General features: G+C 36.0%; 2 protein-coding genes across 2 annotated transcripts; both read right to left on the bottom strand.

The window, feature by feature from the left end:
* Positions 1 to 402: 402 nt before the first annotated feature.
* Positions 403 to 2,366, bottom strand: LOC131611361 (dof zinc finger protein DOF2.2-like). The gene is made up of 2 exons (XM_058883402.1): positions 2,145 to 2,366; positions 403 to 1,893 (listed from the first exon to the last, which is right to left on the bottom strand). The coding sequence occupies exons 1-2, from the start codon at positions 2,196 to 2,198 to the stop codon at positions 835 to 837; spliced, it is 1,113 nt and encodes a 370-aa protein (XP_058739385.1). The 5' UTR covers positions 2,199 to 2,366; the 3' UTR covers positions 403 to 834.
* Positions 2,367 to 19,063: 16,697 nt separating this feature from the next.
* LOC131613396 (uncharacterized) lies at positions 19,064 to 20,073 on the bottom strand. The gene is made up of 2 exons (XM_058885071.1): positions 19,825 to 20,073; positions 19,064 to 19,669 (listed from the first exon to the last, which is right to left on the bottom strand). Exons 1-2 carry the CDS (start codon positions 20,071 to 20,073, stop codon positions 19,064 to 19,066), a joined length of 855 nt encoding a protein of 284 aa, XP_058741054.1.
* Between the last annotated feature and the right edge of the window lie 6,171 nt (positions 20,074 to 26,244).

Raw genomic sequence — 26,244 nt, 5'->3', positions numbered from 1 at the left:
TTTTTTTTTAAAAAGCATCTCAATATGTGAGACCAAAAGAAGTCTAGGAATTTGAAGTTTCTATTAAGATGATTTAAAAAAGAAAAGTTAGATGTACTATACTTTATAGCAGCAGTCGGTCAGATGAAACTAAAGCTTGATTAAACGTCACAAAAATAATGCATGGTGATTCATATGTACATTTTTCATGAAATTGAATTATCAATGTACAATATATTTCCACTTTACCAACCCACCAAAAATGGGATTGATCTCCATGCTATATTGAAATTCCCAACAAATGTGTGAAATTTTTTTTCACATAACAACTTTTTATTTACTCTTTTTTAGAAATTAAATGATATAAAGAAAATTGACTTAGAAGAAAACAAATAAAGAATTATAACATGCAATATTGAAATGTTCACACAAAGCAAAAAATTTACCATTGAACAATCATATAAACACATACATCAATACTTTTTTCAAAGATTAATCTCCTATTTGCTATACTTAATTAAGAAACCATTAAACTTGGTTGTCATCTAGATAAAAACCAAGGAATAGGACTCAAAATCGTTCAGAAGAATCCGAGTTCAAATCCTGACAAAAACAAAATGATCAGATTTTACTTATCTCTCTCGATTGAATTCCTAATTATATTATAACCATGCCTTCTCCTTTATCCTTTTTCATAACACACATAGATATTTGTGGAATTTCATAATATTCTATGGTTAGCAAGTGAGTTATGATTCTAACACATTGATTATACCTTGGATTATTTTTATATATGATTGATCATAAAAATATGTGACTCTCTATTAAGAAACCAAAAGTACTAGACTCATAGGATCATAATAAGTTACTTGATGAAGGAGTGAAACTAGGAACTTCATTCCAAAATAGATCATTACTATTTCCTGAACCACTCAAGAGAATCTTTGGCAAACTCAACCTTTGATGATTATTTTCTTCCATTTTCACCATTCCAATACTAGCACTTGAAGAATCCATTGCCTTAGAACTTATAAAACTTGAAGTTTCACCATTATTTTCTCCACCAAATTGAAATAATCCAACTTGTGGCTCCAAATTTGTCATGAAAGGAAATTGTTGAACATTATGTCCTTGTTGTTGTTGCTGCTGTTGTTGCGGTTGCGGTTGTTGCTGATGATGATGAACTTGTAGCGGATTAAGAAACCTCCATTGTTCGCCGATTCCATTTGATAACAACAAAGAATCTCCATTATTGTTATTACCAACCGAAGAATCTCTACCAAGTTGAAACTCAACATTAGTACTATTGGTAATATTTTTTGTCACCATAGAACCAATGCCTTGAGAAACATAGTCATTATTGTTATAATGATGCAAAGAAGGAAAAAATGGGAATTGAGTTGGAAAATGAGACATTCCCATATTCACATTAGAATTATTGCAACCATTAGATTTTGCATTTTCTGAGCTAGACCCACCTGCAATAGCACCAATACCGACCTGGCGATGATCATTACTTCGATTAGGTTTAGACGGCGGTTTTGATACTGAATTTCCTTTGCTTCTTTTATTATTCTTTCTACATCCACCTCCAACAGGAACATTTCTAAGTGCACCACCTCTAGTCCAATAACGACGACAAGCTTTGCAAAAATGGCGTGGCTGCGAAAGACTATAGTTGTTGTAGTAGCAGAATTTTGTGTTTGTTGATTCACATCTTGGACATTTTTGTACTCCAGCAGCACCGGTATCGTTTTGGTGTATTTTTGAAATCCTAGCTCGATCTGTCATTGATCCTGGTCTTATAGACCCTTGATAGCAGCCATCAGCTTTAACTGTGATACCTGCCACAGTTGAAGCTGATGGTTGTTGCAGATGCGACGGATTTTGAGTTTCAATACCAATTCCTGCTTGCTGGTTATATTATTTTCACAAAAGTGTAAGAAAAAATAATTAATAAAAAAAATAAACTATATAATATTTTACACACATGTACAATAGTATATTCAAGAAAAAAAGCTTAATTATAAAGTGTGTTGGAATATCTGTTTTTCTGATCAATTATATTTTCTAAGCTTTATTGAAGAAGTTAAAGATAGAAAAAAGTGAAAAAATAAAATTAAAAATAAAGAAAAATGGAAGCTAGAGAATGAAAGAATGAATACCTGTTGTGACCAGTTGGTTGGATCTAGATAGATTGGAAGAGAAGGGAAGACCATGGTTGAATCTTTTGATAAAGTTTGATGAGGTTTTTCTTTGGATATGTTAATGTGTGTGGGTGGAGAATCACATCAAAATGAGAGAGTTGCAGAGAAAAAGAGATCACAGAGATGGAAAGAAAAAAGATAAAGGAGCTTTGTGGGGGGTGTAGTGTTTATATTTATTTTTGTTCTTGTTTATTTTCTCTCTCCCTCTCTTTTTGTATTTTATCAAAATTAAATTTGTGTGATTATTGAAGAGCACCAAACGTGTTTCTTATAGTATAAGTATCTTTAGGTTATTCTTTTACTGTGGTATTATCACTAAATTAGACTTTATTATACTCCAATCATCATCATCATGCATATTTAAGGGAGAAAACCCTAACCCTAAATTTAAATGTTTTTTTTTTGCGCGATCAACCTAAATTTAAATGTTATATATATAGTAGGTGGTATAGTGTGTTATTGTGATATTATTGAAACTAATGTTTAAATATTAGGATTATTATTGATTGATGATTAGGGTTTATGTCGAGCTTTCTATTTATATATACAGATAAGAATATTAGATTTTACTTCGATTGTGGTCTCTAGCTAGAGTAGCTATCATACTCGGATAATAGTTAATAATCTCTCTTTTAATGATCGACAAGTTCGTTGAGTGTTGATTCATAAAGATCTGTCTTTACTAGAGAGACTTTACGTGTTTGTAAATATTTGAAAGTGTTTGGATCCAGATTATGAATCGTAGGGTTTATAATAGATAATATTGTCAAGATTTTTTAAGTGTTTTTGGATATCTTGTATAGTTTATCCATAGATCATCTGTGGTAAAATAAAGTGATTTTCTTTCGTGATAAATTTTAAGTATGTATGTGATAAAAGACAGTCATTTACATGGTCGTAGTTTATGTTTTTATGCTAATCAATGTAATATTTAAAAGCAAGTTATGTTTTTTATACAAACTCTTAGAATAGTAATCTTGATTATCTCGTTAATACAACTCATTTGATAGCTTTGCAGGATATTATGTGTAAGATCACTTATTCATCTTTAAAATATTTAGAATTCTAGCTACTAAGCTATTTGAAAAAAAAATAACAATTTTGATTTAAAAGAATAAAAACACAATAAAGAAATAATTAATTCTTTAGAGTATAAGTTGAATCATAAATATAATGTGAAGTCTTTTTTTATCATTTCACCTAATAAATCATTTATAAAATTTTTAACATATTACATATTATAAATTAAATATTTTGAAATTTTTGAAAATTTTAAATTTTGAGATTTAAAATCTTACTTAATCCTTGAGCCGACACAAACTATATTCAATGGCAAAGTTGGACCAACAATACAAAGTTGGACAAATTTTAAACTATAGATGATTTCTAAAACATTGAAACCACGAGATTTTAATATTAAAAGAATTTAGAAAAATTATAAAAATACATGCATGGAATTCAAAAGTAAAAAGGTGATGAGTCATGGAGTCATGGTGGGGAGGTCTTCGGTGGAAGTGTCACAATCGAATGGACCTTTATTTCCTTTGATTCTGCTCCAGAAATAAAGTGATGGTTTTATGTTCTTTATTTAATTAATATACACTATTATATAGTGACACCTTTTTTGCTTTTTATGTAAAATTATTCTTACTATATGTTATGTGCCATAAATTTGTATTCCTTTTGCATATAGTTATATGTATTTACCACTTTCAGTCCTAGACTCTAGGATTATTGAAGTATTTTATAGTGTGAATGAAGGATACATCAGCATTCCATGCTCCAATCTATGGACAGAGTGGTAAGATTCACTATGCCCTTGTGCACATTTGAAAAGGGATAAAGATTGATAGAGGGGATATAATAGAGTTCTAGTTTATATTATTACTTATTAGTTATCAATATTGTTATTGGGCTTTTACTAGTATTTGGGTCTTTAAGCTTATTACCCACTAGAAGTATTATATATTGTAGTCTCATTGAGACATTGCAAAGGCAATCAATGAAAATCAAAGTTATCTTTTAATTCTATTTTCTTAGTTTGTTTACTTTTTTCTCTTAGTTTTGTAAGCCTTGTTAGGGTTAGCATTTTGCATCCTATCAATTGGTGCTTTCATCCATGTACTCAAATCCTCCAATGGATTATCCTTATCACACACCTTCATTTCCATACTACTCCACCATAGACACTACGCGTACCACACCATCCTTTCCATCATTTCCATGGGAATTTTTTACACCTTATTACATTCATGGATCATCATCACCAAGTTTGTATCCAAACCATGGGTATTCACCACACCCACCTAATCATAACCCATATTTATCCTACTCATCATCTCCTTATTCACATGACTACAATAATTATCACCAACAACTCCAACCAACAAACACCTCCTCCATAATTTCTCATCAATATCAAACCTATTCTAGAAATAGAAGAGATTTTGATAAATATCTCCAAATATCTCATCCCTCTTTTAAGAAAAGATCAAAAACTACATGTCAAAAACCCATTCGACCCACAACCCCTCTTTCCACCTACAGGAAACTCCCAGTCCATTCTTTCAACCACAAAAACAAAAAAGTGTTGTTTCAAATCTCTGAATCAATCACGACTAGCGACGATGAGTTCGAACCATTTTCTCCTTCCCCCATTACCCAACAAACACTGAAGCGTTTGAAAAAGGCATATCGGGTTTCCGAAAAACCCCAACCTTCATCTCCACCTAGGGTTTCTGAAAACCCTCTTCCTTCATCTCCTCCTATCAAATTACCCGAATTCGAAAACAATTCAGGCTTGGAGGACTCAAACGGAGAGTCTATCGATGAAATTAAAGGTTTGCCTAATAACAATGTCACTGAAACTGTCAAGAAAGATGATTTGGGTGCTAGGAGAGTTTTGAAGTTAGATTCTGTCGATGATGAACGTGACGGCAAGTCTACTGAGAAGACGACGGAAGAATTAAAGAAGAAAGAGAGTAAGAAGAAAAAGAAGAAGAAACAACAGAAGGAATGTATCGAGCTGCGAAGGAAGGAAGGAAAAGCTGAGAAGGAAAGACAGGAGACTCTCAAATAATCTCGAGCTGAGTCCCAAAGACTTCTTCGAGAAAAAAGAGATGTTGCGTTTAAACCTGTTCCTCTGGTTCAAAAGCCAATTACGTCGCTACCGCCTCCAAAGCCACCAAATCCTACTTTTGACATGAACAACTACGTCACTCCTCCACAATTTCCTCGGGTGCAGGTTCGTCTTCTTTGGGATACCAATATCACAGGTTTGATTCCTAATGAGCTTACTGGTTTGATTCCAAATGATCTTACTAATTTGCCCATGCCTACTCATTTGAATGTTGCAAACAATCATCTATATGGAAAACCACCTAGTTTTAAGAAGAGTGTAATTGTTACTACTAGTGGAAACATTCATATAGGGAAGGATAATGATGGAAATGGTGTTTGTCCTGAATCAAAGAGTTTTAATGATGAATGGTTTGAACCAATTCGATCCAAGTGGAGAGGGATATATGAAAAAGGGTATGATCTGGCTTTCCACTACAATAGGAAATTAATTGGGGCACAGTATTTCAACAAAGGCTATGCTTCGAGATTATTATCTACACCGCTCAACTCGTCCTCTAACATGCCTCGTGACAATGATGGCCATGGATTTCATATATTATCGACAGCCGGTGGTAACATGGTACCTGATGTAATTGTCTTTGGCCAAGGCTATGGAACAGGACAAGGTGGTTCGGTAGTTGTTAACGCAGGCTTGTTCATTTTGCTAAAGGTGGAGCTAAGGGAATGCTAACAAAGGCTAGAACCACAACGTACAAAATCTGTGGGAAACTTGGTTGTTTTGATATTCTTGCTACTATGGATGAAGCTGTTTCATATGGGGTTCATGTGATTTCACTCTCTGTTAGTTCTAATGGCTATGCATCTCATTATTATCGTGATTCGATTGTGATTGGTGTTTTTAGTGCTGCACAATACAGTATTGTTGTTTCTTGTTCTGCAGGAAATTCAGGTTGTTGCGATTCGATTGTTGTTTCTATTATTCAAGTTGAGACATTTAACTCAAAAAAGAAAATAAGTGGAGTGTTGTTGAGAATAAATATTGACAACAAAATGAATGCACATTGGAAAGGAGTAGCAGAGCTGGTTCTAAGAAGGTGTTCAAAATACTATGATGCTTATGGTATTGTGAAACATCTTGATAATGAAACCATGTCAAAATTTGAAAGAATTATTCAAGGTATGGAAGCTAATAGTCTTCGTTGTATCGCTTTCGCATATGCTGAAGTTGAAGTTGAAGTGGAGAAGGTACCTGCTATTTTTTTGTTAAAGGCGGACAGCAGACTTAGCTTCAAGGATTTGGAACTTGAAATCCTAAAGCTATTCATTGGAGGGCTAAGTCATGGATTCGGTAACTTGAAAGCAACTGCGGAGAACCTTCCACTAGTGACTCAAGATAAATTTCCGGTTATAATTGTTCAGTTTAAGCAATGGAATCCGGGAGTAATTTTAGAACCTTGAGGACAAGGTTCAAGTGAACCCGACGGCAATGATAGAGGGGATATAATAGAGTTCTAGTTTATATTATTACTTATTAGTTATCAATATTTTTATTGGGCTTTTACTAGTATTTGGGTCTTTAAGCTTATTACCCACTAGAAGTATTATATATTGTAGTCTCATTGAGACATTGCAAAGGCAATCAATGAAAATCAAAGTTATCTTTTAATTCTATTTTCTTAGTTTGTTTACTTTTTTCTCTTATTTTTGTAAGCCTTGTTAGGGTTAGCATTTTGCATCCTATCAAAGATCCTCTAACTTTTATATGGAGAGGGTGTAATAAATTCACAAAGTATATATAAATGATGTGAAAGATAAAATTGGCAATAATAATATATCATGGATTTAAGTTGCAATTAATGAAGTTGCAATTGTGATTGTGGTCATTGTAAATGCTGTGAGAGACATTGTGGTAAAATAATTTGAAGTTCATTTATTATATAAAAAAAATGTTTTAGTTTATTCTACATATATTTCTTGAGAGATATTTGAGATATACACAATAATGAGAGTTTTGGAAGTTTTGTTTTTTTTTCAAATATAAAGTAGGTAAAGAATTTGAGGATTCGATGGTTGCATTAGTGTAAAACATGCTTCTTATCATACTTAAAAATGTGTAATTACTGTGATGGAATTAGAGTTGTTTAGTGAATGATGACTATAGTGTTTTGTTGTGGTGGACATATGCTTCTCATGCGGTGGAGAGGAAGTAGGTTTACAAGGTTAGCACTCAAATGTTTAAGTTAGTGAGAGAATCAATAATGATGCGTGATAGAAAATAAGTTTTAATTATACCTTTTCTTATCATACCTAAAAACGTGCAAATGTTATGCGGTGGAATTAGAGTGGTTTAGTGCATGGTGATTATAGTGTTTCGTTGCGGTGGACTTATGCTTCTCATGCGGTGGAGAGGAGGTTGATTTATAAGGTTAGTACTCAAATGTTCAAGTTAGTGAGAGAATTAATAATGATGTGTGAGAGAAAATGAGTTTTAATTATACCTTTTCCTTTATCTCTGATTCCTTTTATATGAGAGTAGGTTGTGGCTTTAGAGATTAGAATTAGATATGAGTCTTCTCTTATTGGGCCTTTGGTAGACCTGAACATTTGTCCCCGAAGCTTTTTTCCATGTGGTAGCAGGAAGCCTTTTAGAGAAACGATTCAAGTTCCTCGCATCGGACGTTTCTTGGAGAATTGGAAAAGGCTTAACAGTCATACTTGGATAACCTATGGAACAAATGCATTAAATGTGAGTGTCATCGTTGAGACGTTTCTAATAATTTTTTTATGTGGCCTTAGGTTTCTAGACTAGGAGTAACCCCTTGTCCTAGAATACTTAAGTGCACTTAACTGTTGTGTATTCCCGATGTGAAATCCAATTGTTTAACTGTTGTGTATTCCCGATGAAAAATCCGATATGAAAAACAATTGTGGACGTAGGTTTTACTTCCTCCATACTGTCTCATGTAGACTTGAAACCTACTAAGGTTGCTCGGAACAAACGATTGAATCGTTGTTTGATTAAATCTTTTAAGGTAGTTAATGAACGAGATCCCAAGGACAGGGAAGTTAGAGACCATATTACCTCTCAAAGCCATTCTCAGATTCATGACCAACATTATCTTTTTCATGACTTCTAAGAAGATATGATCAAGAAGGAATGCCAAAGTTTGGTGTCTCCCGAGGCTTTCGTTTAGTACCATTGGGTGGATGAAGAATTTGTGGTACTGGCTTCATATTTCAATAGTGCCACCAATCACGAGACTTTAATCACTCAGATAGGAACCAGGCGGGCTTTCATTCTTGCTCTTATTGACAAACTTTAAAACCGTAAGACCCCTTGCTAGATTCACCATAGACTTAACACTTCATATGGGACTTGACTTCTTATATTTGATGAGGCTTTATAAGGCTTCTTGATAAACAAATTCATTAGAGAGATTGCTTAACTGAGATCATTAGGGATTTCAATGAATGCCGCATGACATCATGTGTTGTCCTAAAGATATTGGCTTTTGCATCTTGGTTTCCAAAGCTTAACATCTTGATCATCTCTTAATATGAAGACTTCATTTCATAATGATGTCATCAAAAAACCCAATTAGGTCAAGTAACTTCTCCAAAAATACTACTTGCAATCACATAAATCCACACGAGGGATCCCATACATAACCAAAATATTTCTCTTGAAGAACTTTAGAATATTGGCAACAATGAACTTCACTAAAGCTTTTTCTTCAATCCACTTGATGAAGTAATCAACATTCAGGATAAATTTGATTTGGTCCGACGCGATGGGAAAATGGCTAAGGATGTCTATACTCCATTGCGAATAGGCCAAAGTGGCGTCAAAGTATGTAGCTCGTATGGAGGGGAATTGTGTATGTCACTGTGCTTATGGCACTAGTCACACCACTTCGCATACTCCTTAGCATCTTGGGCCATGAAAAACTAGTAGTACCCATCTCTAAGTACTTTCTTGGCCAAGGCTCGGACACATAGATGTTGAACAACTATCCCTTCGTGCACCAAAGTGAGAGTGTAATCGGCCTCTCCCTTCTAGGAATTTCAATAAGGAGTGGATATCCCTCTCTTATATAAGGTCCCTTCTAGCACATAATACAAACTAGATCTGCTTTATACCAAGGTGGCTTCATCTATGTCCACGGGGAGAATTCCTTGCTTAATAATTCTTAGGATGGGTGATATCTTGGAGGGTTGTAAGAAGTCTTCTTTGGACAACTTCGTCATTCATTGAATTTAAATACTTGGACCCCTTAACGTCTCCTAGATGAAGGAGTGATTCACTCTAGAGGACCTTGTGCTAGAAATTTTGGAAAACATATTTACTTTAGTGTTATGTCCCCTCAGGACGTTCAAGATTTAAAAGGATTTAAACTTCTCCAGCTTTCCCTTTGTCAAGGAAACATATCACTGTAAAAATGGATCTTTGGCTTGAGCCAACCATTTTTTCTTCTATCATGGAAGTCGGGGTTAGGAAGGTGACGCTGGCTTCGTACTCAAATTGATTATTAATGGTGGGGAACTCGAAGCCCAAAGATACTTAAATAACTAATCTGGTTTTTTCTTAAAAATAAAATTGGCTCTAGTTCCATAATTTTTAGATGAACCATCAATGAATAGGCCCATGTGTGGGTTGGCTCTGATGTTCTTGGAGTCATCTCTGCAATGAAATTTGCAAACATTTGGACTTTCAAGGATTTCCTTACTTCAAACGAGATGTTGAATGTAACATCCCGAATAATTCCATTAATTATTTAATTAATTATTTTTGAATTAGTGGATGAATTATGAAGTGAATGTGAACTATTGGGGTTTAAGTTATTTTATTAGATTTAATTAATTAATTAGTGATGGAGAAATAATGAAGTAATTAATTAATTGGGCTTGTTTTGGTGGTTGACATTAGAAATATGGGGGTGTAAGTTAAGCCCAATTGAAATTGTGGAGTTAAGCCTAAAAGAAATAATAAGTTTGAAGGGTTTAGTTAAATTAAGAGAAATTAGTTTAATGAGAGATTTTTGGAGAAATTAGAGAAATGTTGGAGGCTACGTAGAGAAAGTTGCAGAGAAAGAGAAAAGAGGCAAGGAGCTAGGATTCCAAGAAGTTACAACCGGTAGAATAGAGCGGTCTCCAATCCAAGGTAAGGGTGAGGTTCTGACTCTATAATGGGATTTATGATAATTGGTATGTAGGGATTGTGATCTGTTCATAAATTGTTGTGTGATTATTGTTGTTGAATTGTGTTTATCGATGGATGAGTACATGTGGTTGTTGTTGTTGAATTGCTATTGAATTCCTGTTATGATCATCATGTTGAAATTAGAAGAGTTGTTGTTCTGAAGTTTTATGTTGATCTCAATAAAATATAGTTATTACTGTTATATAAGAAATTATGAAGTTGTTGATTGGTTTTGTGAAACAATTTGATTTAGAGGTAAACTGTAATTTATTAAATTGTCTGTAATGTTCTGAACTGATGTGAATAATTGAGAGAATTAAGTTTGGATATCGACAGAGTTTTAAAGGTAAAACGATAAGTCTGAGACACTGTAAAACAATTGTGGCGAACGGCAGGTGATGGTGTGTGTCGAGTGGCACATAAAAAGTGTCGAGGGGCACAATGTAGTGTGCCGAGTGGCACAGTGTTGTGTGCTAAGTGGCACACTTTCGCGTTGAGTGGCACACTTTCACGTTGAGTGGCACAATAGTTTTAGGAGTAATTTAGTTATATTAATTACATAATTGTATTCCATAAGAATCATTTCAAATAAATTAAGACTTAGTGAATTTACATAGCAGAGTTCAAATATTCATTCACTCCAATTAAATTATAGTAAAATATTTAGTAGAGCTTCAGTAACAGAATAAGAAATAATTTAGCAGAGGACTAATTAGTGATTTTGGATTTTGTGATACATAGATATTTGAATTGATTAATCTAACAGAGTTAGTAAATATGTGTATATGTTTAGCAGAGGTGGCTATAGGAATAACAGAAGCAATTTTAGTAGCAGTAGAATACAGAGTTAGTGTATTTACAGCAAACCAACCTTAACTGATATGTACTTGGAAGATATAATTTAGTAGCAGGTAAAAATAGTAAATTTAATAAGTTGACAGGAAAATAGTGTTTACTTAATTTAGCAGCGAAACCAAAAATATATCAGTGGAAGTAGTATAGTAGAACAAAGGTACAACGTAAGTGGCCGTATGTACTAAGTGAGTAACAGGTAGTTTATTTTGATAGTAAGTAGCCTAATTTAACAACAGGGAGTATGGTACTAACTTGGCATATAATTAATTAACCAGAATTAGTCGAAGTTGTCCAACTGAATAGGTGGAACGTTTGTAGTATATCATAGTTGATACGGTGTGTTGTTTAGTTATTGTTGTTGTTGTTGTTGTTATGTGGTTGTTGATAGTTGTTGTTGTTGTTGTTACGTAGCTGCTGATAATTGTTGATAGTGTTGTTGTGTTGTTATGTTGTTGTTCTTGCACCTAATTATTGGCAAGACTAAGTTGTAGGCTTATGGCCAGTGTTAATTTGTTGTTAAGTTGTTGTTGTTATTGTTGTTGTTGTTATTATGTTGTGTTGTTATTGTAATGATGCTATGATGAAGATGAAACGGTTTATAAGGATAAACCTACGACGATGTGATGTTGATGATTTGCCTCTAATTATTGGAAAAAATTTGTGATGAGGGTTTTTCCCTATTGGTACCATATGCATGTGCTTTGTCCAGTTTCGCATTTGCATAATGATGTTATTATTAATAAGTTGTTATTGTTGATAAGTTATTATTGTTGATAAGTTGTTATCGTTTATAAATTGTTATTGTGGATAAGTTGTTATTGTTGATACAAAGTTGGTTAATAAATTTTGGAATGGTGATTATGAAATGTTTGATTCTAATATATTAATTATCATACGTTTCATTTAATGGTTTGATATCTCACTCCTTCTATTTGAATGTTACTCCTATGTTGGTAACGCGTAGGTTAATAAGATTAGTGCACTTTCGGAGTAACTTGGAAGATGTTAATTGTAACGCCCCAGAATGCTTTCGGGATGATCGACTGACCCCACAAACCAACACGGGTCTTTTCAGCATGCTTTGACCTCACTCACACGCTTTCTGGAAACTTCCCAGAAGGTCACCCATCCCATAATTGCTACAAGTCAAGCACGCTTAACTATGGAGTTCTTATGGAATGAGCTACCGAAAAGAAGATTCATCTTGTTGGTATAGGTAGTACCCATCAATCCTTATAAGCTTTCCTTCAACCATGCAGTCCCATACCTACACGGCCTCAGGATTCCTCTCATTCCAATGTGGCGACCACCCTAGCCCTCTTTGGCCTCAGGTGTTACATGCGGTGCAACCACCCCTCGCCTTCTTCGGGCTCGGGTGTTACATGTCCACCAGCTTCCGCATGGTTCGTCCTTGAACCACATCGTACTAGGAGAGGTCTGGCTCTGATACCATCTGTAACGCCCCAGAATGCTTTCGAGATGATCGACTGACCCCACAAACCAAAACGGGTCTTTTCAGCATGCTTTGACCTCACTCGCACGCTTTCCGGAAACTTCCCAGAAGGTCACCCATCCCATAATTGCTCCAAGTCAAGCACGCAACTATGGAATTCTTATGGAATGAGCTACCAAAAAGAAGATGCATCTTGTTGGTACAGGTAGTACCCATCAATCCTTATAAGCTTTCCTTCAACCATGCCGTCCCATACCTACACGGCCTCAGGATTCCTCTCATTTCGATGTGGCGACCACCCTAGCCCTCTTTGGCCTCAGGTGTTACATCTCGCCTTCTTCGGCCTTGGGTGTTACATTAATCTTCCGTTGCTTACGTCGAGTCGAGTCATGCTCTGATATGTAACACTTGGGGAGGGATGAACATTTGGTTGTTTCATAGTTGAATCTTAGTTACTGTTAAAGTATTTCTAAAGGATAATTTTGAGTAATGTTAAACGAAGTTGCCATGTTGGCTTATAAATGAGATACATGTTGTTTATGTTGGATGTAAAATGTTTTGATAGCATGAATATGAATATTTTTCGCTTTGTATTAAAATGTGAAGTTTGATATTTATGAAGTTTACTTTGGTTCATCCGAATATAAGTGTTATGTATCTATTTAATTAAAATGAGAAGGTTGTTTTATGATTTATGTTTTTGTGAATTGTATGTTTATAATTTGAAAAAAAAAAGTACTCTGAATTTACGTTAATAAACAACGGGGGAATTAGGGTGTTAAATTGAACTCGAATAATTCAACTGACCACATTGCCAACCATCTTTCCAAATATGGGCAGTAGATGACTTGATTCAAGAGTAGATATGAATGGACTATGATGATGTGTGTAGGAAATTATCGTTGCGGCTTCCTAGACCCTATTACCAATACTAATGTTTCTTTTTCTATTTTTTGGTAGCGTAATTTTGATTTCTACAGGGCCTTGGAGATGAGGTAAACAATACTCTAAATAGAATTCAGTTCTCATACAAGGACGTTGCTAGTTACTTTGTCATATACAACCAAGTAATGGAATAAGATCTCCTAGGTGGAGGGCCGGGATAACATTGACATAGTTAACAAGGTCGTCTTCAAGGATACAAATTCTTTCTTGAATTCTATGGTCAATTTAAAGGGTGCTTCCTTTTTCAATAGTTTATAGAACAATAGGGTATGTTGGGTTGCCTTTGAGATGAAGTTGTTGAGACCCTTCAACATTCCATTCAGCCTCATGACCTCTTTCTTTTTGGCTAATGCCGCCATCCGAATGACCACTTCACTCTTATATGATTTTATCTTTATGCATTTATCTACAAATAAAAACCCAAAATTTTCCAGCCTAGAGTTTAAAGGTAAACTTCTTTGGATTAAACACCATCTTGTACTATTAGACTCTTCAGAATACGCGAGAGACACGCTCATAGTGTAGTTCTTTTTTGTCATACATAACGATTATATCATTCATGTAAACTTCAAACTTTTCACCTATCTTTTCCTTGAATACCTTGTTCATCATCCCTTTGTATCTTCCTAATGAGTTTTTCAGGTCAAAAGGCATCATGTTGTATTGGTAGTTGGCTCGTTCGATCATGAAGGGTGTTTTTTTCCTAATCCGACTCATTCATAGAAATCTCGTTGTAACTATATAATATGCACCCATGAATGAAAAAAGCTTATATCCATCTAAATTTTCAAATATAATGCCTAAATTTGGCACAGGATGTGAGTTTTTGGGGCATGCTGGTGTTTACCCTGAAATCTGGTAAACAAACGCTAGTTTCTTTTTAAAGGTTACTTTAAGGAATTAACTCGTAAATCCCAGGACTTATTGCTATGTTCTTGTTTCGTGTAACTTTGACTTGTATTAAATGCGGAAAACTTGAAAGTAAATGAAGGAAATAACACAGAATTTAAAGCTTGACTGAAATAAAGGCACTAAAAGAAAGCAATAAATGTATGTGAAAGACAAACTGGAATATTAAAATGATTGCATAATAATTAATCTAGTACGCATACATACATTCCCAGAAAATTACACTCGTTTCTCATTTTGTGTGCAGAGATTGAGTTTTGTCTTTTGTGATGAAGAAATGCGGACCCTTAAACTACTGACAGAAATTTGCTTAAATAGAAATTCTGAAATAAACTGTCCTAACGGTCCACTAATAATACGTCGCCACGTGTCCCAACCATGCAACATTTTATTTGAGAGGATTCCACATATTCTGACGAGAAAACTGTCCAAAACCGTTTCTTTTAACCTCTTAAACTTTCGACTTTGACCCACTATTTTGACAAAGTTCTTAATTCTTTTATATCACTAAGTCCCCTTCAGAACAAGAAGAAATGCTTCTTCAGTCGAAAACCCATTTAGCTTAGTGTCTTCGACTAAACTTGTACTTTCCTTCTCCCATCATTGAAATGCCAATCCAAAATAGAAAGTCGAAATCTTAGGATTACAAATTTCCCCCCAAAAGGCCACTTTCGACTGAAAATAGGGAAAGATAAAAGATGGCATTTTGAATTCGTCAGCATTTCGACTTTCAAACTCTGCCAATGCCATAATTACGTTACAATTCCCAACGCATTAATCATTACCTAAATCCTAGGTAGTGGGCTATTAACTGTTTCTCCTACTTCCTTACTTCATTTTCCAAGACAATTTTCTGAAACGACGTTTGCTTTCCAAATCTCACCCTTTACTGACGTCATACATAGAATCTCCCCCTATAAAACCCTTCCTTCTCCTCATCTTTCAACCTCCTTTTCTTCTTCTTCGTTTTTCAGTACCAATTTTCTTTCCGATCCTAAAAACTTTCTTACCATCAACCATGGTTGCCAACACTACCGTTTACGACACTGGTTCTAACCCATTGGCTACCATTATCTCTCGTGAAGATGAAGAGAAAGGCTTAGAGTTTGTTCCTCAACCTTCTGCTAATGAGGCTAAGGTTAACATTTGGAAAAGCCAAATGTTAATACCGTTTCAAGCTGCTGATAAACTTTTGGCCTTCTCAAGCCCATACCCAGATCATTGCTCACACCCCAAAATGGTTCAAAAATTCTTTCCTGCTTTTTCGTCTACCATGCCTGTAGCATTTGAAAAGAACCGCCTATTAGACCTAAAGTTTATGGATCCTGCTATGAGAGTTTTCTGTTCGACTCCTCCTCCAGGAAACAAGGATTTTCAGGCTTGGCTTGACAAAGTTCAAGCAAAGAAACAACAAAGGTGGGAATAATTGGGAATCTTCGACACTATCCAGCTGTCAAGGACTGCTCACAGGGTGAACCCTAGCATGCTACTCGCCTCAATCTTCTTTTGGAAGGTTCGACCAACACCTTCCACTTCCCTTGTGGGATGATGACTCCCACTCTCTTCGACGTGGCTGCCATTACAGGACTTTCGCCTTTGGGGGAAGTCTTCCACCCACTCTTCTGACTCAAATGGAATTTAATTTCAGCAATGCCACTATCACCAAGGACATCCAGGATCACCATGATAAGGATTCAGATGACGTTTCTAACGAGGAGCATGTGGCTTTCCTTACTTATTGGTTATAATATTATTTATTCTGCCTTGGATCTCTCCAGATTGCCAAAGCCTATATTCCTATGGCGATTCAGATTCATGAAGGTCGAAAGGTCTCTTTAGATAAGCTCTTACTAGCCTACCTTTATCAAAATTTAGATCTAGCCTCTTTAAGGCTAAAGTATCTTCATGAAACTACAAACAACTCTCTTTGTCATGCCCCTATTAGCTATTACAACATTGGCTAAACGCCACTTTTGAATCTCACCTTGGCTTCACGGTGTCACCAGCCATTCTCGATGTTATGCACGACTGTAGATTCGAAAGCCTCAAGCTAGCTTTGCAAACTCCTCAACGTGAGTCTAACAAAACGAACTTCTTTAAGTTCATAAAACTCTTTTCAGAATGCAAAGTATTCCTTGCGTCGATGGCCCCATTTTCTAATAGATGTTTCAGACCCAGCTGGTTCAGGAAGATCTTCCCTGGCTAAACACCAACAACACATGCTCACCTTAATGCCATCTGGGCAGCTTTCTTAATGCCTACCTTATTTTCATACCAAATAGAATCCACCGGTAAATGCTATGGGTTTACAGGTTACCAACCCAATTTAGTATCTCGACAATCTGGCCTAAGCCAAATGCTACCAAAATGTCTCTATACTCACGAGACTGACATTTACTAGTATGGGAGACTCTTCAGCTCAAGGAATCATCTCGACTGTTTAAAATTCCATAATAGACAGTTCTTGGAACTCCCTACCTTTACTTTTGAGACTTTGTATTTGACAACCAAATAGTTTGAAGATTGGTGGAATGCATGTTATCAACTATTTGGTGCCTCCTCTTTTACCAACAAATTAAAGACTGCTTTCGACGTATTGGAGGATTGACTGAATATCAATAAGTTCTCGGCAAATATTGGCTTTTCTATATATTAAACCCAACTAACCATTGTTTTAGATTTGTCAGGTAACGATCCAGCTGATGAAGTTGAAGGACCTATGGTAAAACAGGTAAACTTTTAGCTTCTTGTCTTGTGGTGTAATTGTTTTTACTCTTAGCTTTTAACCAACTTTAAACCATCATTTATCAGGGTCGAAAACGTCAAACCACTTCAAAAAACACCACCCTTGTTAAGAAACAAAAAATAAATATTGTGATAAAGGTAATCTTCTCCAACTGATTTTGTTTCTCTTTGTAAAATTTTCTTTAACATATGCATATTTCTGCGTTTCCAGTTGGTGGTCAGTGACGTCTCTGAGGAAACCAATTCTCCTCAGAATGATGAAAGTGAGATTTTCTCTCTACCTCCTGCTCCTACTCCATCAAAGAAGAAAAAGATTACCAAGAAACCTCCTCCCAAAGTAGTGAAGAAACAACCAGAACCCACTACATCAAAAGCTCATACTGAGGTAAGATTTTACATCTGCTTCATCATCTTTCGACTACGTCTGATTTTAACACAAATATTTTACTTGTAGAAACCTCCTGTATTCTTAAACTTTGTCGAGGACTCTCCCAAAATGGGTGAGCCAATTGACGAAACAACTCCAGAAACAACCAGTATCCCTAGTCCACAAAAGACATATGCTTTTGGGAGTACTGCTGACTCGACTAACACTCCTCCAGGTCAACCTGAAAAACCTGCAAATGTCACTCCAACACCAACTCAAACAACACCTGAGACGACTCTCCAGGACCCCCACAACAACAAACAATAAATTCTTTCTCTTGTTCAGACCAAGGACAATGCTCAGCCTTTTATCGAGACCATTTCTTCGATTCCCCTTATTGAAACAAACAACCCAGTTAATCAAACCGATTCTCAACCACAACAAAATATCGCCATTGAACATGACAACTCCAACATTTCTCTCAATCAGGAAGAAGTTTTGAATTTGAAAAAGACTAATCCTTCAGAGGCATTGTTACGTTTGCAGAAGCTTAGGGAAACCTCGCCTGTCAAAAATCCTGCCATTCAATCGATTATTCTAGAGGATGAGATTGAAGCTCCTCTTGTGTCTTTGATTTTTCAACTCCATGATCATCTCCATGAACCTGATTTCTTAATTGTTCTTGAAGAGTCTGGGTCTCTCGGTGGAGAAATAAGGAAAATGCTGGATCAAATTATCAAAGCAGCTCTTCCTATTCCCATTGCTCAGTACTTCTTTGACTTTGAAGCTTATTTCGATCAACTCTGGCGAGATCTTATTAAAAGAAGAAATTCTGATCTTCAAGTGAAGAACAAAATTCTTGAGATGAACAGGGAACAGGATTTTAGTGCTGTTTCAGCTAAGAAAGTTGAAGAGCTTCAAGACAAGGTTCAGAAATATTCTGGTAAAGAGAAAGCTATCAACAATAAGATCTTTGACTATCGGGCTCAAATCAATGAACTTAACAAGAAAATAATTGAACTTGAAAAGGAAAAGTCCGATCTAGCACAAGTCGAAGGTATTCCTTCTTTTGAAATCATCAACCAGAAAGCACTGCAAGGCATTGATCATGGTGAAAAAGCCTTGAAGTTGAAAGACACTATCCATTCCCTCAAATAAGGATTAGCTCGACTCAATACTAAACTTGGCTTTGAGTCGACCAAACTAGCAAACTTCAAAGAAAAATTTCCTGTTTTTTAGATTATTGTCTGTTCCTTTCTTTTATCAAGAACAATATTTTGAAATACCTGGTCGTGTGTTTGGCCACATTTAAACTAATTTCTTTATGTTTCTGTTATACGAATTACCTGAAGTATTGGTTTAGATCTTTTCAAATATTTCCCATTTACCCTTAGGATTCGTTGATCCATTCTTAACTCTTCAATCTCATAAGCATTATTCGTAAAACTTTGCACAATTTTAAATGGTTCTTCCCAACTTGGTGACCATTTACCTAATGATTTATCTTTTTTATCCATAGGTAAAATAACTTTACATACGTAATCATTTATTGCAAATGTTTTCAACCTTACTTTTTTATTATAAGCTTTTGCCACCTTTTGCTTTTGTTTAACTAACCTATCCAAGGCTGTTAATCTTTCTTCGTCTAGATCCCACAATTCATCCAACATCATATTCCAATATTGATTCATGGGGATGTTATTCTGTCTTTGAATTTTGGTTGATTGTAGATGAACTTCTACAGGAAACACAACATCATGCCCAAAGGTTAGACGAAACGGAGTAGTATTTGTTGCTTCTTTTGGGGAGGTTCCACATGCCCACAAAATATGGTTGAGCGTTTGATGCCAATTCTTTGGTTTTCTTCCCACATGTTTTTTTATCAAGTTTATAATTACTTTATTAGCTGCCTCGACCTGACCATTAGCCTGAGCATAATAAAGGGTTGATGTCAATAATTTGAACCTTGTTTCAAGTGCAAAATCTTACATCTTTTGACTAGTGAAAACTGTTCCCTGATCAGTAGTAATGGTTTCTGGTATCCCATATCTAAAAATAATGTGTTTTGTATGAAATTAATCACAGTTTCCTGACCAACATTGACTAATGGGATTGCCTCTATCCATTTGGTGAAATAATCTATCCCCACTAAGATGTACTTCTGTTGTTTAGACGAAGCAGATCTAATTTCCCATATTAAATCTAAAGCCCATCCTCGAAAAGGCCAAGGCTTAATTATTTTATGTAACTCACTTGCTGGCACATGTTGAATACCTAAATATTTCTGGCACTCTTGACACCCTTTTGCAAACTCAGTGCAATCTTTTAGCATTGTTGGCCAATATAGTCCTTGCCTAAACAACAACCATTACATTTTATGACCTGACTGGTGAGCTCCACAAATGCCACTATGAACTTCTGAGACTGCCACATATGCTTCGGCTTCGCTTAGGCATTTCAACAACACACCTTCAACAGTGTTTTTATATAATTCATTTCCCAATATTACATAATTTAGAGCCCTATACTTAACCTTTCGATCAGTTATCCCAACAGGATTATTCAAATGTTGCACCAATGGCCTTCGCCAATCTGAATTTTCCATATTGTCGATGGCAAAAATTTCACCAATTCCTACTAAACCAACACCAACTCCGTCAATAACTTCATCTATCCCCCCAAGTTTTGCTATCGACAAATGGTCTGGATGACCACAAATTGGCCCCTCTTTTTCCTTTATTTCGACTAATTCTTCTAGTCTATTTTTGGAAACTCTATAACTTGAAGCGATTTGTGCCAACTCATTCGCTGCACAATTCTCAGATCTTGGTACATGGATTATGTTAACTGACTCAAATTTCTCCAACAATTGGATGACTAATGCATAATAAACAATTAAATTTTCTTTTATACATTTATATTCCTTATTTATCTGTCTAACTACAAGCTCAGAATCACCTCTTATCTCGACTTGAGTTGCCCCCAAGTCTAAAAGAGCTCTTAATCCGGTAATCAAAGCTTCATATTCCACTTCATTGTTGGAACATACTTCACTAATTTGATACCTAAATTTGGTCGGAATTCCCTGAGGATAAATAATCAACACTTCAATACCTACACCATTTTTATGACTGGATCCATCGAAGTATAATCGCCATTGAAGTTGGTCGACCATATTTTCTGACATTTCGACTATTCCATGGTCCACTATGAAATCCGCCACAATTTGTCCTTTCATGGCTTTCAACGGGACATAAGTTAAAGAATACTTCGTTAACGCTAATGCCCATTTACCAATTCGAGTATGCAAAATTGGTTTGGATAGCATGTGTTCGATAATATCGTAATGAGACGAAACGTACACATCAACATACTTTATATATTGCTTCAATTTATTACATGAGAAGTACAAGCACAAACATAACTTTTCAATATCATTGTACCTAGTCTCTACATCGACTAAAGTTCGAATTAGATAATATATGGCCCTTTTGACACCATTATCATCTTCTTGGGCTAACATACTTTCTATTGTCGAACTAGATGCAACTATATACAATTTCATACTCTTATTTCTACTGGGGGCAGCAAAATGCGAGGTCTGGTCAAATATTCTTTAATTTTATCAAACGCGTGTTGATGTTCTTCTTCCCATATGAATTTTTCATGTCTCTTGAGTTTGAGAAGCGGTGAGAACAACTTCGTCTTGCCACTTAGATTCGAAATAAATCTCCTCGAGAAATTGATCTTCCCCAATAGTGATTGAAGTTGCTTCTTCGTCTCTGGCGCCTTCAGCTCCAGAATTGCTTTGGTTTTATTTTGATTTATCTCAATGCCCTTTTTGTGAACCACAAAGCCAAGGAAATCCCCTGCATGAACACCAAACTCACATTTTAAGGGATTTATTTTTAAACCATATTTCCTCATTCAAAAAACTGTCGAAGATGGTCTAAATAACGACTTTTTGAAGATGACTTTATAACAATATTATCAATATAAACCTGCATGAAACATTATATAAAGTCAAGAAACATAGAATTCATGGTCCTTTGATATGTGGCTCCAGTGTTTTTCAAACCGAAGGGCATTACTACCCACTCATAAGTACCTAATGCACCTGGGCATCGAAACGCCGTTTTGGGTATATCTTCTTCGGCTATAAAAATTTGATTATAGCCCGAATATCCATCTAGCATACTTAGATATTCGAAACCCGCCGCAAAATCGACTAACGTTTCAGCCACATGCATGGGGTATTCATCCTTAGGAGTAGCATTGTTTAAATCTCTAAAATCTATGCATACTCGAAGGGTCCCATTTTTCTTTATTACAGGCACAATATTAGCTAACCATTCGACATACCTTGTAGTTCGAATGAACTTTATTTTTAGGAGTCTCTCGATCTCCACTTTGATCTTCGCCATTATTTCCGGTGCAAACCTTCGAGGCATCTATTTGATGGGTTTCTTCTCTGGCTTCAATGGCAGTTTATGCTCCACGACATTTCGGCTTAAACCAGACATCTAATTATAATCCCATGTAAAGCAATCTCTATATTGCCTCAGAAGTTCGACTAACTCAATTTTCATATCTGCTCCAAGCTTAGCACTTACATGTGTGGGTCTTTTGACCTGACCATCACCTAAATCAATCCCTTCAAGAGGGTTTTGAGCCTGCATCCTTTTAACCCATTCATCAGGATTTTTCTCAAACCCTAAAGGTTTATCATCATAAATGCCATCAAATTGTTCGACCTTTATGTCATCGACCTGGCCTTGATGGCCATTCTCATCTTTTGCAATCATGGCTTCTAGAGCCATATCATTTTCTAATTCGACCTCTAAGGCCGTTTTCAATTTATTTTCGGCCAAATAAGCCGTAATTCGAGCCAAATATTTTGACTCAGTAGTCATTACTGTCGACCACCTTCCACCCTAAAGGTGGACTTTCTTCATTCAATGGTTCATTTGGATCTTCCTTATTCCATATGAAACCATAATTTGGGTCTAGGTTCAGATACTTAGACACACTTTCATCAAAAGAATATACTTACTCTGCCTTATAACACAAAGCTACGTTTGCTAAATGTTGGTCCAAGTGCTTTCGACTCACCTTATTAACTTCAGCCTTATAGTAGCTCTGGTCCAAGTGCTACCCTCTGATTCAATGTTGATGGGATGACTCCGACTCCATGGATCCACTCTCATCCTAACAACAACTTGAAGTTAGCTTGAGACGCAATTACCATGAAGACCGTTGGCCTGGTGGTCGAACCCATCGCCAAATCAACTTGTATTACCCCAAGTATACAACTGGTTTTTCCTTCGTAGTTAGAAAGAACCATATTATGAGGCCTTAAATACCTATCAGTCTTCCCTATTTTTTGAAGCAATGAATGAGACATCAAATTCACAACAGCCCTACCGTCAACAAACTCCTTGTTTATTGGAACGCCATCAACCTTTTCCCTTATAAACAAAGGTTTAAGATGATACATCATCCCATGATATGGCCTTTCAAACACAGCTCTTTGTTATTCGACCACACCATTCCCCATTACATAATAACATACTGAACTTTATCAACATTCTCATTTTGAACGAAACCATCCCCAATTTTTGACACTTCTGAAATTCTATCGTACTCTGTAGGCAATATTGAAACAATCCCACATTCAATCAACAATTCATCTGACTCGGCTTCGAAATTATCATCAACTAATTCTTCATCCGAAAGTGGAGAATATTCAGGTTCCTTCTCAAAACTATTGCTTGTAGTATTATCAATGACCTCTTTTCCCAAGATCACTCCTGAGGACAAACGCTCATTCTCCACCCTAGTTTGCTCCTCAGTCAACTTCCTGTAAAAAGGTTTTAGCTGATACTTGTTGGAACTTAATTGAACTGGGGTTGAACCGTCTTTCTTACTCCTTTGGTTTCTTTGGTAACGCCTCCATTGGGTCCTCGTCATGGGATTTTTCCCTTTGTAATTTGGGGACACGTGATCTCTTTTCTTCGACCCATTAGCATGCTTAGAATCTTTAGCACTTGCTCCAGAATCTTGAATATTCCATTCTGGATGCCTCCTCCTTGAAAATTAATGGGCTTCACCCATTTTCCTTGAGGCACATCAGAAGGAGGTCGGAAATTCCTGGGTTTCTCAAACCTCTTCCTATAATTCTCATTCCTATGAACACTGTTTACTCCTTAGAAGAAGAATTGTCGATTCTGACTTCGACGAGGGTCAAACCTCACTTTCTTAGCAGTATCTTCATCAAACACATCATCACACCTTGGACACAGGCCTACTTGAGAATTATTCCTATGACATCTTTCAAGAAACCTCAGAAGACTCTCCTTTGATTTAGGATAAACCAAACTCAAAACTTTGCCATCAGCAGCAAAATTTTTCCTTTTGTCAAAACCTTCAGTGATTTCGACCATCATGACATTAAAAAGCTCTGTGTAATTAGCCTCTTCGACTAGCAAAGGATCAACATCAACCTGCATCGACGATTTTGGTTTCTCTCCAAATTGCAGTCTGCCTTCCTTCAAAGCCTTTTGCACTAGATCCATGAAAAGTACACATTGAGATGTTTTATGCCCCAAAAAATTATAATACTTACAAAATCCTCTTCTCTTTTTCTGCTAAAGAGGAGGATTTTTAAGTCTTGGAGGCACAATGATTTGCCCATCAATAAGTAACAAATCAAATATCTCGTCACATTTTGTTATATCGAACGTATAAGTTTTATCGACAAACTTTTCATTATTATTTTCAATGGGATTTTTCCCATTTGAAGACTTAAGCAATTTGCAGGCATATGGAGGTCCTGGCTTTAATTCCGCCACATTCACCTCACTTTCATCACAACTATTATCGACGTCAGAGTCGAAACTACCAGTTGCAATGTACGTAACTTTTTCTTTTTTATGATATTTGCTAGCCTTGGCCTTTTCAGCTTTTAGCTGTTCGACCTGACAAACTCTATCAGCCAACTATGCCATATCTCTCAAATACTGGGTATCTAGCTTTTTCCTGATAGAGTAATCTAAACCCCCAGCGGCCATCTCGACTAACTCATGTTCCGGGACCTGGGTGAAACATCTAGCTTTTAATAACCTAAAGCGATTCAAATAATCATCTATCGACTCAACCACCTTTCGCCTTACTCCTTCTAACTCTTTCAAACTAATTTTCGACTATCCCATTTAAAACTGTTCATGAAACAATCTTTCCAATTGGTTCAAAGAAAAGACAGACTGTGGAGGTAAGGTTGTGAACCAAGTGAAAGCATTTTTTGTCAAAGAACTTGGGAAATACTTCATTTTTAAGTTTTCATTACTAGCGAGGTCACCAGCTTCAGTCTGAAATCTGGCGACATGCTCAACTGTTGATTCACCAGTTTCGCCATAGAATTTAGTAAATTTTGGGACTTTCCACCCTCTATGTAATTCAGTTTGCCTAACATATTCTGACAAAGGAGACACAAAAGTAGGCCTATGAAGTCCTACATTTATCCCATTTTGAATTAAGATTTGTTCCACTACATTTGAAATATTATTGTGACCAATGTGAGCATTTTGTTGGACATGTCTTAACACTTGTTCTGCATCTTGGTTTCGTTGTACAACTCTTGGGATATTTTGATTGATGTGTTCCTCTTCGTCTCGCTCTAGGACCCGTCGTTGAGTTTCTACTCTAACTCCATTTCCTGGTGTTTCAACTATTCTTACATTCGACACTCGGGGGGTAGGTCGAGGTGGAATAGGTGGTGTCCCAAAAAAACTGCTATTCTAGCCATTTGTCCTACCAACATCTCATAACTATGGTTAATGTTATTTATCATGGGAGTAAAAATAGTCCCAATTTGTTGTGTCAAGGCATTTACCATGTCATGGTTGCTTTCGTCTATTTTCTGTCTAATAGACAACATAGACGTAGTATTTAATGATGGTGACGTTTGGGGCATATATCCTACCCCTGTTGGTCGACTTCCTAGATTCGAAGATGTACCTGTGGCCATCATACTGTCGGAATAAATAGAAGGATTTGTATGCAAACCCGCCATCATCGACGTAGGCATTCCATATTAAGGGAATCCAGGCGGAAGGACTATCCCTCCTTGAAATAACGGTCTTACAAGATTCATAGGCGACCGTGGTGGATTCACCAGCGGCGATAGTATGGCTATAGTCTTCCCAGCAGCACTTGATGCACCAACTGGAGACAGAATTGCCGCATTTTGTGATAGTGTTCCAGTTTGAACGACATATACATGATTTCTAGAAGGATCAGAAGTGTTTGTATTATTATTATACATTTCTTTTAATTGTCTATCACTCCTTAATCTCATTCATACTTTTGACAATAATTAAAAAGCAAGAAACAATTAGCAACCAACGAGTCCCACTGGGTGTGCCAATTTGTTTACCCTGAAATCTGGTAAACAAACTCTAGTTTCTTTTTAAAGGTTACTTTACGGAATTAACTCGTAAATCCC

This window comes from Vicia villosa, linkage group LG6, assembly GCF_029867415.1.
Source record: "Vicia villosa cultivar HV-30 ecotype Madison, WI linkage group LG6, Vvil1.0, whole genome shotgun sequence".
Taxonomy (NCBI): domain Eukaryota; kingdom Viridiplantae; phylum Streptophyta; class Magnoliopsida; order Fabales; family Fabaceae; genus Vicia; species Vicia villosa.
Note: the sequence above shows the minus strand (reverse complement) of the source record. Positions and strands in the feature narration are given on the sequence as shown.

Excerpts from the sequence above, each read along its gene's own strand:
- LOC131613396 (XM_058885071.1), bottom strand. The coding sequence starts at position 20,073 with ATGCTAAAAGATTGCACTGAGTTTGCAAAAGGGTGTCAAGAGTGCCAG. Across the intron at positions 19,670-19,824 it reads TCAATGTTGGTCAGGAAACT|GCTAATGGTCAGGTCGAGGC; the intron begins GTGATTAATTTC and ends TATTATGCTCAG.
- LOC131611361 (XM_058883402.1), bottom strand. The coding sequence starts at position 2,198 with ATGGTCTTCCCTTCTCTTCCAATCTATCTAGATCCAACCAACTGGTCA. Across the intron at positions 1,894-2,144 it reads CAACCAACTGGTCACAACAG|CAAGCAGGAATTGGTATTGA; the intron begins GTATTCATTCTT and ends TAATATAACCAG.